Source organism: Pithys albifrons, chromosome 4, assembly GCF_047495875.1.
Source record: "Pithys albifrons albifrons isolate INPA30051 chromosome 4, PitAlb_v1, whole genome shotgun sequence".
Taxonomy (NCBI): domain Eukaryota; kingdom Metazoa; phylum Chordata; class Aves; order Passeriformes; family Thamnophilidae; genus Pithys; species Pithys albifrons.
The window spans coordinates 55,587,405-55,600,365 of NC_092461.1; the positions used below are offsets into that span (position 1 = coordinate 55,587,405).

Below are 12,961 nucleotides of genomic sequence, written 5' to 3' on the forward strand. Positions count from 1 at the left end.
TTTTGGAATATTTGTTAAAACAATGCCACTACAAAACCAACAAAAGCTCTGCATGTCTTCAGAAGAGCTAAAATAACTTTCATGTGAATCATACAATGGCTTGGGTTGGAAGGGACCAAAAAGATCATCTAGTTCCAACCCCTCTGCCATGGGCAGGGACAGTTTTCACTAGACCAGGTGGCTTGGACACCCATTCAACTTGGCCTTGAACACTTCTATGAATGGGGCATCTACAACTTCTCTTGGCAACCTGCCAGGTTTTCAAAGTTTACTTTCAGTTACTATTCAGAGCAGCTCTTCAAAAGCTGTTAAATTAATTTAATTCTGTAACTTGCCATACGCATCTTTCCTCTCAGAAGTACAACTAGGCAGGTACTCCAAAAGCCTAGAGTTCTCTCTCTGACTTCCATGGGTCTTCCTGGCTTTGGTGATAAGGTATATTACTAGGGTGAAGGCATCTTAGTGTTCTTTGTGCTGAATTTGGTTCAAAAATTAGGTAACTTAAGGGTCCTAACTCATATGATGTCCTCTGTTTTGTTGCTTTCAAAGAACTGTAAATTCCTCCTCGTTCTCCATCCAACAGCTTAGCTAGTTCCTAGTAAATGTAACTACAGGTACTTTGTATCATATGCAAAGAAAATACTTTTTTCTAAACACAGTAGGTGCACTCTGGCAAAATGGCTTCCCATTCCATGCTACAAAACAAAATCCCAAAAGAAAAAAAAAAAGAAAAAAAGAAAATCATTATCAAATGAAAAGAACAGGCAATCAATTCTACACTTCAGTTTGTTCCAAAACTCAAAAGCTACTTCATATAAATGATTTAACTTACTGTGAAATTCAGCTGACACCCACCCATGATGTAATCAAGGAATGTGCATTCCACAATGACCTAAAAAGAAAGGATAGAATTTTGGTGTTTATTTAATGAAAAAAGAACAGCAAGCATTAGTGGAGCAACTTCTGAGATTCCACATATCTTTATCCATGAACAGCACTATTTTACTCTATAGTTATCCCACCCACCTGCTGCAATGAGAATATTTGCAGCATGAGCCACCATACGCTCAGTGCATCAGAATCAGGCCTTTTACAAAATTACAGGCAGACAACAAAGCTGCTCCAAAAGGACTATCATTTATAAAACATACTATGACAGACACGATTTTAATTCTCCTTAAAACAGTGAGTGTGGAAATGCAGGGGTTTAGGAATGACCATATGAACTAGTAAGTGACCTTTGTCATAGAAATTTCATCTTAAAAGAGAAGGTGCGAGATACGGGAGAACAGATCTGTGCGTCATTTGTCAATTTGTCTCCTTATATGAATCAGTCCCTTAAATATTTACTGTGTCTGGAACTGTTAGCCATTTGAAAGTTTCTCATAGTTTGAAGGTGAAGACATATTACATCAGAGTTGTTATTCATGAACATTTGAAAAAAAAGTCTATCAGAATATATTACTGACCTCACAATGCTTAACGCTCACAATGCCAGAGTTTTTATAACTTTTTTTCTTCTGTCTTTTCTTTTCATTGATGCACTCAAATTCAACCTGCATGAATACAAACAAATCCAGCAAAAGCACTACATCATTTATGCAACAAATTTAACAATCCTTTATTCTAGGACTGGTACTTTGGGCTTGCATTAAAAATGCAGTTCTTTTCACAATCAAGCAAAATTAAACCCATACTGCCCATTATCAGCAAGAAAAAAAAATTATCAGGACACAAATCCTTTCTAACCCAAACGGTTACAAATATATTTGTTTGGACAACTATATTTCAACCAGAGAAAGAAATTCTGTACTATTTTCCCTCTGAGGATTCCACTAACAACTTTCCTTTTCCTAAACACATGGTTGGTTCAAGGAAAGGATCACTGTTTTCAACAGCTGTGGTAATAACATATGAAATTAGAGGTGTATGTTTAAGTTTTCCAAAGTCAGTTGTCAAGGCTTCATCAACTAAACCAATACCTTAACACTCAAATAGCCAAGTTAAGCAGCTCCTGCCGTCATATAATTACAATGGCACAATGTAGAGTGCTTGGTGCATGAACAGTCTGAAGTAGTATTCTAGACATGCCTTCTGGCTCACTGACAGGAACAGGTTCCGCTACTTTGGCTTAAGCCAATTTTTTACAAAATGATCTTGCAATTGGTCTCAAAATGCAATAACAAGGTCAAGAGCCGAGAAGTCTATATGCCTCTGCTTACCCTCTTTTTTTAAACATTTCACCACCAGCATCACTTCTATGTGACAGAAACGGTCTTTCAGGGACTTGCTTTTGTACCGTGCCATTTGGTGAGGTACTCACTAGTAACAGATACATCGCACTGAGAGTATTTCAATTACATTTTATAATCCTCCAACCAGGGCTTGCTAACAGGATGCTTGGGGAAAAGATATACCTTATGGGAAAGGGAAAAAACACAACACTAAAACCAGCAATTCTGCACGGACTTAAAGAGTTTCCCATCCCTTTCAGTGATACAATATCAGTTCTTTCAGCAACTGGAGACAGAAAGTCACATCTATGCTTGCCTCTAGTCAACTTCAGGGAAGTTGTGTAAAATCTCCCCAGGTGCAACTGACATCAGAATTCTCAGAGTAACTAAAGATCACACTTCCAGTATATAAAATCAGGTTCTAACGTGCACTAGAAATATTTTACAGACAACAAATCAATCAGATCACACAGGATTCGAGGTTAATTCCTTTTAAAAGTAGAAGAAACCTAGAGGACATTATTTGTTTTGTCTCATCTTCACTTCATCTTACTGACACTGCACTAAGTTATTCTGAGTCAGTATAATCTTATCAAAATCTAGTTCTTAGCAAAACAACTTCCTTAAGTCATTTCCAAAACCAGCACAAGCACAGATAATAACTTAAAATGCCTCCTCTTAAAATTCAAAAGAGACTGCATCTACTATGCTATTAGGGGTGTAATAAAATGGATATTTGTGCTCCCAAGAAACTTTTACACAACACACCAGACAGGAATTCACTACCACAGACTGAAAAAAATATGTTCTTGAAAACAAGAGCATACAAACCTGCTAGGTTTCCTTAATTTATGGTACTGCTTTATAATAAAAATGCAACTTTTTTTTTTAATTAAGGAAGAAAAACAACTTGTTAAAAGATTCATTGAATTTCCATTAGAAACCACAGGAAAAAAATCATTTTACGAAATCCTTCTGCTCCTGGTTTATTTTTTGCAGATTCTAATTACAATAGTAAGAAGGATCACTCTCAGCATTAAAGGCTAAACTCATACCACCTGCCTCCTGAAAAAATCTAGCAAAAAAAACCCCCCAAACCCACCTATGAGCCTCAGGTAGGCAGCATATGAATATTTGTAGGATACAAGTACAAAATTCCTTACAAACAATATAAAACCTTAAGAGGCATTAAACTCAACCATGTATAATTCAAATGAATTCAGAAACAAGTATCTAAACGAAAATCCTGGCAGGGAATAAGGAGGCAATCCAAAAACCACTATAGTCAAGGTTGACTCTTCACATTCAACAGCCGTAAATAATTTAGTACAAAACATGCAACACTTGAGATATTAGCAAAGCACAAGCAGATACTGTTGTATATACATCCCAGTATTATTAATGCAGGAGCAATTCTGCAGGTTTTACAAAACTAAAGGAAAATAGGGTAAAATATTTTGACAACATATATGTCCATAAAAGAAAGACTTATGTTAAGATGGCTATGCCAGCTTTTGTCTTCTGCACATAAACCCTGCCTATTAAAAGGTTTGCAAATTGTTAGATCAGGAAGGGCAATATTATTTTAAAGAAGAGCCACCTACAGTAGCACACTCTGTTGCATTTTTGTGCAGTGGCATAAATACTGATTTGTTTAATATTCATCAATATATGATATTCATATATATTCACCAAGAGTTGACAAGTGCTACACTTTTAAAATAAGGACTCAGTAAAACCTGAAAAAAAAATAGTGCAAGCTTTGGTCTTTTAACTGTAATTAAATTTGTGCTGCATTCTGTCTTTTGACAACCCACATTTTTTTTTATTTGGGTATTTTTATGATTACTGACGTTTGTTTACGCTAATGGATATTTAGATATGTAATACCTACATATGTAATAACCTATTGGGTATTAAGATATGCAATACTAAAAACTGTAACCAAGATATTAATCCTAGAAAAATGGATGTATAATGTAAATGATGATTTGGCTTCAACTACAATAGCATTGTTAACGTGTAGCCTAACAGGATTTCAATACCTGTAAGTCAGGTGATGTAAGTTTTGCTCCAAAATAGTAAAACAGCTTATCAAGAACACAAAGGCAGCTTAGACTATGTAAGACTTACAGGTGAGGACCGAGATGCTTCCTTCAGTTTTGACATTGTCGTTTGAAAACTTCCTATGAGATCATGAGACCCATCATTATCATAGTCATAGCACTCAACCTAAAATGAAGCATTATTTAGTGTTAGGAACAGAAATGGTCCTACAAAACAATAAACGCTGCAAGGGCAAATTTTAACATCCAAAATGTCCTATATCTCTTATATCACTGAACTTTTCCTACACTGAAGTCTTAGAACTGCAGAGAGTTACACTTAAAAACCACAGATGAAACCTGGGTAAAAGCCAATGCACTCAGTTTTTGATTTAATCTTGTACTCAAGTGAAGGAGAGACAAGAATACCAAGTGTCAGGTCTTACATGAGCAAGTAAGTTCAATACTGAACTATGTTTTGAGAGTGATGGGCTGTTGGGAAGAGTGGAAAAACAATGTAGGCTTTTTTACACTAATCACAGACCTAAGCATCTAGCTAAAAATTTAGTAAATCAAGTTTTTAGCAATCGTAAGAGTTTTAGTAACACTTTTATATTACTTTATTAATCTGCAAAATAACCTAGAATTTATAAGCATATGAAGGTTCAGCCCTAAATCTAGAAACAATATTTGAATTTTTTTTAAGATCGGCAAATTTAAACAGCAGATCTGTTAAAACTATGATCCACATTTCATGGATCTGACTGTCAACTGAAAGTCTCTTTTCCCATATTAAGAGTTTAATGTAAAGCTTTACTGTTCAATCAATACATCTTTTAACTGGCCAATCTACCAAAGAAGGCAGAAGAAAAGAAAAAAAGACTTTTTCCCTCTTTAACAACATGACCCAAATGCCTCTCTCTATAAAAAGCTGGTTATTTATCTACAAAAGTATATCCTAATTCCATCCACTTCTGGTATTTTATTTCTGTTCAGTAATACAGACGTGCTAGCTAACTTAATTAAATTGCAGAAAAATATATTAAAATAATTTAGTAATGATGATGATAAATAGTAACAATAATAAATCAAGAGTTAAAGTAAGAATCCCACATATTTGAATCAAAATAAATGTCAAGAGAAATTTTCAGAATATGTATGGCTTAAATCAAACAACTATTTTCATATCAGTCTTTTAGGACTGCAAATATTGTACCTTATATTCAAGAAACAATTTAACTGACTACTAGAACATTTCAGTTAGAAATAAAAAAGTAAACGAAACACCTTCGACATATCCTTGAGCTTCTGAAAGAAATTAAGTTTCTGAAAACAAATCATAATGCTGAAGTACAAAACACAATGTGTAGATTGGGAGTTCTATTGCACAGAACAAGCCTCTTGTTGCAGTTTGCAGTACTCCTACAACATATTGAATGCACTAATAAATAAATAAATGCATGCACATGCACTGAACAGCAATCTAAATCTCAAACAAGCAGCTATGCAACCAAAAGATTAATTCATGTTCATGGCAGATGCTATGTAAATTCTGAATGCCATAAATTATGCCAATACTCAGCCATGCGCTTCCATATCTGAAATTTAAAACTCAAGACATTTCCTGAGCCAATAGTTAGGACACCTGTTAGCACAGTTAGTAGAGTTATTTCCTTTTTGTTTCAGGGACATCAAAGTTTGTTTTGATTCACATGTTTAACCCATCTAAGCCAATTTTTAATACTTATTCCACACAAGAGAGAAACATTTGTCTTTTTTTCATGTATGTTCTCCCAGACACACAAAAGCGCTAGGGAATCATGTGGTAAAAGATTGCATATATATATTTTTCCCAGCAGAACTAGGCATGCTTGCTCCAGATGAAAGGTATATTTTCAACACAGAAAACTTCACTGAGTTCAAATCCACTCCCATGAAACACAACACTGAAACTAGAAGATGAATCAGCTTGGTTTGTGCATTGCTGGGGATACACAAACTAAGCTATTAAAGAGGTGAAAAGCCACTCATGGAAAAATTGCTGGTTTTACTTACTATGACAAACAGCCCATTATGCATGCAACTGTGTGTATATAAAAGTGTTAAAAATACTGTTTAATCCTTCAATAACATTATAATACAATTCTGTCTGCATTTTAATGTTTGAAGTAATAGCTCCTGAATTCTTAAGCTAAGACATAATCCTACTGCTTGTTTGCAAGTCAAGTCCATAATTATTTCAAGTCTATTTCATCTGTATATAAACCTACAGTTCTGAGCTAAGATCACACAGAACAGCCTATATTAAAATGATGGCAGAACTAAGAATAACTCTTCATAGATACATTTAGATGAATGGGCTATAGTTTTTACTATGCTGCTTACTGAAAAATATAAATATTTTTACAGTATACTGAGATGTAAGAGCTGTCCCAGCTATTTTGGGGAAGAGAAATGAAGAAAACAATGACAGGAATAAAACATAGCAACAGTAAAGGTTCTGGGCTTGTAAAGTTCCCATTAGTCTCCTATATAAATATGTATTTAAATCCATCCAGGTGTTTGTAACACCCAGATCCCTGTGGCTGTTAAACCTTTTCCAGGACTGCCCCAAGACTAATAATACCTGTCAGATGCAAATCTTGCTCTCAGTTTTCCTTCCTAGACGAAGAACAGCAAGTATAGCGGTTTTTTCGCTTTTTTTTTCTTTTTCAAATGCTAAAATACCAGGTTTCTAACATAAAGAGCTTAAATAGTATTTTGATTGGTTATTTAGCTTCAATTCCACCCTTAAAAGAAATATCTGAAGAAAAACACCGAGGAGTTAAACATAATTTATTTAAGATAAAATCTAAAGATACAAAGCATTAAAGAACAGCCCTGGTAAAACTATCATTTCACAGGTTTGGTTAAGTTTCTGACAGAAAGACAAGTTTTATATGAGGAAAAAAGTTGCTAAAACTGATATTCACAAATTCTATCTGGTCCACATCTGTTGTCTCAGTTAGAATATTAAGTGCAAATAATTTTATTAGGTAGTAATTATATCAAGTAAGTATACCATTAGTGTTACCTGTTGCACCAATAACAAAGTATTACAAGATCAGTTACATAAAACAAAGCATATTCTAGCCTTTAACATGCATCTTTCACCATAGAGTATCTTAACACCACCAATAGTGGCTGATACAACGCTAAAACTGTACAATCAAAATAAGAAACTGAATTGGAAGTTTCAAAGATACTTGTGTTCAACTGGTTTCCCAGACTTTCAAAGACCAACTTCTACCAGATAATGCATCACAAATCCCCACTGCACTGTTTGCTCTTTTTGCCTCCTAAAAGGTGCATTTGTATCTGTGACTTTCAAATAAGAAACTTAATACTTTCAATTACATTTGAAACCAAAAGCAGTAACAAGAATAACACATCTTGCCTTTACTATATATTCTAAATTTTAATGCATTCATTTATACACACATTTAATACACATTACCTTGATTGACTTATCCATGTCACTGTAACACAGAGAATTGAGAGAGATTTTAAAGGGCCTCCAAACAGGATTCAGGTTGTTTTTAATAACCTGTTAAAAAAAACCAAACAAAAAGCCAGAACAGCATTGGTCACAAGACTGGAAAGTAGTCATCATAATGGCTCATACTTTCATGCTACGATTTTTGTATGCAAAAAACCAGTTGACTAATGCTGCCATCAATGCACTCAGAATCGTAGTATGTAAGATATAAACTACATTTAACATGTAATACCATTGTTAAAAAAGAGATGGTCTTTTTCAGCTTTGTATTTTTCTAGACTTCACTTCTAGACTGTCAACTGCTATATCCTTCAGCTACTACACTGCAAAAAACTAAATTACCTTTAAATTACCTTTACATAAACTGATACTGATTGTTTTCTTTTAATAAACACACATATATAAATATACACACACATAAAGGCATGAGTTACCAAAAAAGTGTGGAAAAATATTACACTGGAATTTCCGAATACAGAAGTGCTTTGGAGATTACAAATCACTTATTACTTATTCTGAAATGCCATTTATGAAAGTATTCCCTAAAGAAATTCATGGTATAGTGAAGCAGAAATAGTGCAAGAGAACAAAAGGCCTCTCAAGTTTAATGCTAAGCAAGTGTTATTTACAAATAATACTCAAGGATCTTCAAAATTTGTCACTTGGTAAGTATCTGTAAACATAACCAATATACCAAATAATGAGCTTATAAAGCACAGGAAACTACACACACCATGCACTACTTGATTAATAATAGCTAACAACAGTAATACTTCCAGTACTGTAGGAGTGCTGAGAAAGAAATTTCTCTTGAAAATGAAAACAATAAAAATAGTAGTTAGTAACAAAAAGAGGGTTTTTAAATCTGTAACATAAAGAACTAACCCACTAGATAGTTCTAGGCTAGAGCAAGTTCTGGATTTATTACTGAAATTTATGACTGAAATCCTCATGGAAAAGACCCAGCTTAAGCAGAAGAACCACCTCATGAGAGAAACTATATTTAGAAGTCTGACCCAAAAAAGGATTTATACTTCTTCAATATCTGTGCTTCAAAATTAATACAGTCATCACTTCGAATGCACTCAGTACCTCAGCTGTGATTAGGCCCTGAGCTTCCACTACAGCCAGACATTTTGGACCTACTCTTACAGTGTCAGTTGCTGTCACAGGACCCCTATACATCCTCCTGGGTGAAAGGCTGCTACTGCTCAAGCGCATTTTCCCCTCACCTGGCATTCTCCTTGGCTTGCCCTTGTTGCACAAGTATTCACCACAATTACGTTCATTAGTAAACTGTACAGCCAGGAAACACCAGCACAGTCAGGAATGCCCAAGTCCTACCCCAGAACTGAGAAAAAGGTCCCTGTGTAAGTATGCAGTACCTTTTCAAAACACTTATTTTCTCCTAGATTGCAGAAAGTTAAAAGAAAAAAAATGTATTTTCCTTTCAAAAAGGATGGCATAAATCTAAATCAGAATAATGAGAATAAGGTAGATTTCCCTTTCTATTAGAAAAATCAGTGGAAGAGCTGATGCAATTTCTAATTGGTCTGCATGTCAACTCCCAGGCCATACACTTCTTTATGTAAAGCACTGTATCTCTTGTGATGTGACACACTGGAAATCAAATAACCTTAACTTCTTGGTTGTTAACTGAAAACATCCTACCTCTGTTCTGTGAACCATAACCCAGCTTCCATCTCCAGTCTGCTTGTGGAATTCCAGATATGGATCTGACTTTCCAAAAAAGTCCTGTATTTGAAGAACATGCAATTATCTCAGAACAGCAAGTAGCATGAATACCATTAAATGATAGTTAAGACACACTAAGATGAACAAAAAGTAAATTCAGGGTACAAAAGCTTTAGATGAAGAAATACAAGTCTGATTAAATTATCACTCATGAAAAAGAGAAAGAAAACGGGATATGTCCTTCAGTTTAGGATAAATGTGTCCACGTATCAAATACTTGACAGGTCAAGTAAAAGAATACTTATACCAATAAGTATTACCATGGATAGACAGGAAACTAAGGATTTCATCCTGTTCACAAAAAGTATAATCAAATCAAAAGGCAAAAATAAAAACATTTTTTGTCATTTTTTTTTTCAATTTTGCTTTATAAGTCTTTTTAGATACAGCAATTTTAGCCAGCCCCAATACATTTTAAATAAAAAAATTATACACACCAAGTATACTCTTTACCATTTACTTCAGAGAGGTTACAGGTAACCATTTATTTAGCTATTCAAACAAATGGATACACTAAATCTCCCTTATATTTATGAATAAATGTAAAGATTTACACTTAAATGGGAGCATGTTGTTGTTCATGGACTAGCCCTGCAATGCACTTACCTTCCTTACATTATAATTCATTTCAAAACAGTCAATGAAGTTACTCTGTAGCAATCTTTTTTCAATTATAAGTGTAAGAAAAATCTTAATGGATTTTCTTATTTAAGTAAAAATGAGAATAAATACTTAAATGTTTCATGCTTTGACAAGATTGTGATTTTACCATTTCATCAAAGAAACAGCCATCACTCATATACCTTATTGTCCAGTTTCCTTGCTTCTACTTCCAATACAACCACCCTGTTATCCTTCACTTCTTCAGCTGTAATCTACATAGGCAAACAAAATACTTACTTTTTATTGAGGAACTACACAGTTTTATCATATTCACAACATTCCTATGACAGGTCCATTAAAAAGTAATGTTTTCTCACAAATGAAGCATTAAAAAATGGGAGGGAGAGAGGAACAATTTGATTTGTGTCCTAGTTCAGCTGGAGGGACCAGCTAACCCTGTGTGGTGGTGATCAAACCTGTGTATTCCACCCCCTCTATTCATTCCCCAAGGACAATGGGCCATTAGCAGCAGCTGCCCAGGGAGCCATTATCACTTCACACCCAGCCTGAGGGGGGCGGAGCTGCCAATGGGCCATCAACAGCTCAACACCCCCTGGCTCCCAGAGTTAATCACCCATTGTGTGAGTCCCCGCCCAGGGGGAGGGACTGAGTGCTCCCTGAGGGTACATAAGTGGTGGGTAAGAAGACCTCAGGACCTTCTCGTCGGATCCAGAGCAGCAGCAGGACCTCGACAGCAGGAGATCACCGCTCTCGCCCAGACCACAGCCCTCGCCTGCACCAACAGGTTTTTCTTTTCCTTTTGCTCTGGACTTGGGGGAGCCACAGGGGTCTCAGCACAAGGGCAAACAAACCCCCTTGGGTTTGTGCCCCAGGACACTGGGTTATACTGCTGGGGTATTGTGAGTTGAAAGCAATTTCCCTTGTGTATCAGTGTTGTTATTGTAATATTATTATTATTAAATTTTAGCTCTGACTTATAATCTCTCTCGTGGTGAGTTCATTTCCCCTGCTGGTTCACCTTCTAACCAGCACATCTTTTGGCGCCCAACGTGGGGCACGAGAGAGAAGTCAGAACTACAATTTCATTTTGTGTATTTGGGTACAGAAACTCCCTGACTACCATGTTGCTTGATGTATTCATGTGGATGGTGTATCTGGGCCTGTTCATATTTCGACACATGGGGAACCATGTGCCTGTTTTGATGCTCTCTTTAATACCAGGGAGAAGGATCAAAATTGCTTTATTAATATACTATGTTTATGTTGTCATAACATCAGAAGCAATGAATTTCATTGTGAATGTATATTCAGTCTGGTCTGCCTGTCCTGGTTTGGGTTGTTACCTCTGGGGTCTCATTAAAAATAGCACCCAGACTATGGGGAAAACAGGCGGAGATGGTTACTTCCACCTTTTCACCTCTGCTACAACAATCATTGAAAATATTGAGCTTCCTTTTGATGTTAGGGACAGCATAATCCTGCTGTTAGTGTTGCTTTGTCTCCTCTGTACTGTATACACCATGTTTAGGGTCAGAACTGGGCTCTCTAAGGAGACTTGCTGGAGGCCTGCCCTGGGAGTGGATGATGTTGAGTGGCACGGGAAGTGGGAAGATATGGGCCAGTATTTGGAGACCTTCTCTCCTCAAATGATCTGGAAATTCACCCCGGAACAACTGCAGGACCCTGCCAAAATGCTAAGCTATGTGAAAGGAAGATGCTCTGGTAGTCCCAGAGATGTGCAGCTCACAGCAACCTGCTGGGCCCTGGCCACTGCCTACCGCACACTGCTTGGTGTGGTACAGCATCATCAGGAGGAGGAGAAAAGGAGCAAATCAACTAGCGCCATGTCCACCCAGACCATGACTGAGCCAGAGAGGAAGAGAGATACATCAACTAGCGCCATGTCCACCCAGACCATGACTGAGCCAGAGAGGAAGAGAGATACATCAACTAGCGCCATGTCCACCCAGACCATGACTGAGCCAGAGAGGAAGAGAGATACATCAACTAGCGCTATGTCCACCCAGACCATGACTGAGCCAGAGAGGAAGAGAGATACATCAACTAGCGCCATGTCCACCCAGACCATGACTGAGCCAGAGAGGAAGAGAGATACATCAACCAGCACCATGTCCACACAAACCATGGAGGAGCCAGAAGGACAACAGAAACCGATAGCAGTTGCCCCTGTCCAGAAAAGAAAATCAAAGACCAAATCAGTTCGTATAGTGCATGACGAGGAAGAGTCAGGACCTTCATCTCAAGCAGAAGAAATGGAGCCAGAAATAATCACCCGGTCCCTATCCCTGGGAGAGCTGCGTGAGCTCCGGAGAGAGTTCACACGACAGGCAAACGAGTCCATCTTGACCTGGCTACTTCGAATCTGGGATGCTGCAGCCAATGATACAATTCTAGATGGGAGTGAGGCAAGGCAGCTGGGATCCCTGTCTCGAGATGTTGTCATTGATCAGGGCATTGGAAAGAGACAGGAAACTCTCAGCCTCTGGCGGCGACTGTTGTCAAGCGTGAGGGAGAGATATCTTTGTAAGGAGGACCTCCACGTACAGCAAGGACAGTGGAACACGATGGAACAAGGTATCCGGTGCTTAAGGGAATTAGCCGTACTGGAGATAATCTTTTCAGAGGATGAGAGATTCCCTAAAAGTCCAGATGGTGTCCAGTGCACATCCCAGATGTGGTTAAAATTTGCACGACTTGGGCCAGAAATGTATTCTCGCTACCTTGCAACATTGCAGTGGAGAGAG

At 37.0% G+C, this 12,961-nt stretch overlaps 1 protein-coding gene across 3 annotated transcripts in view; it reads right to left on the reverse strand.

Moving 5' to 3' along the window:
- CPNE3 (copine 3) overlaps positions 1–12,961 on the reverse strand; it is a 36,393-nt gene that overhangs the window by 6,686 nt on the left and 16,746 nt on the right. For 2 of the 3 annotated variants that reach the window (XM_071554221.1, XM_071554220.1), the window contains exons 6-11: positions 10,376–10,447; positions 9,489–9,572; positions 7,776–7,865; positions 4,368–4,466; positions 1,470–1,556; positions 833–892 (exon numbers count right to left, since the gene is read on the reverse strand). In XM_071554221.1, coding sequence (XP_071410322.1) covers positions 833–892; positions 1,470–1,556; positions 4,368–4,466; positions 7,776–7,865; positions 9,489–9,572; positions 10,376–10,447 — 492 coding nt within the window. The remainder of the gene's footprint in view (positions 1–832; positions 893–1,469; positions 1,557–4,367; positions 4,467–7,775; positions 7,866–9,488; positions 9,573–10,375; positions 10,448–12,961) is intronic. The other variant, XM_071554222.1, reaches the window with a different exon arrangement.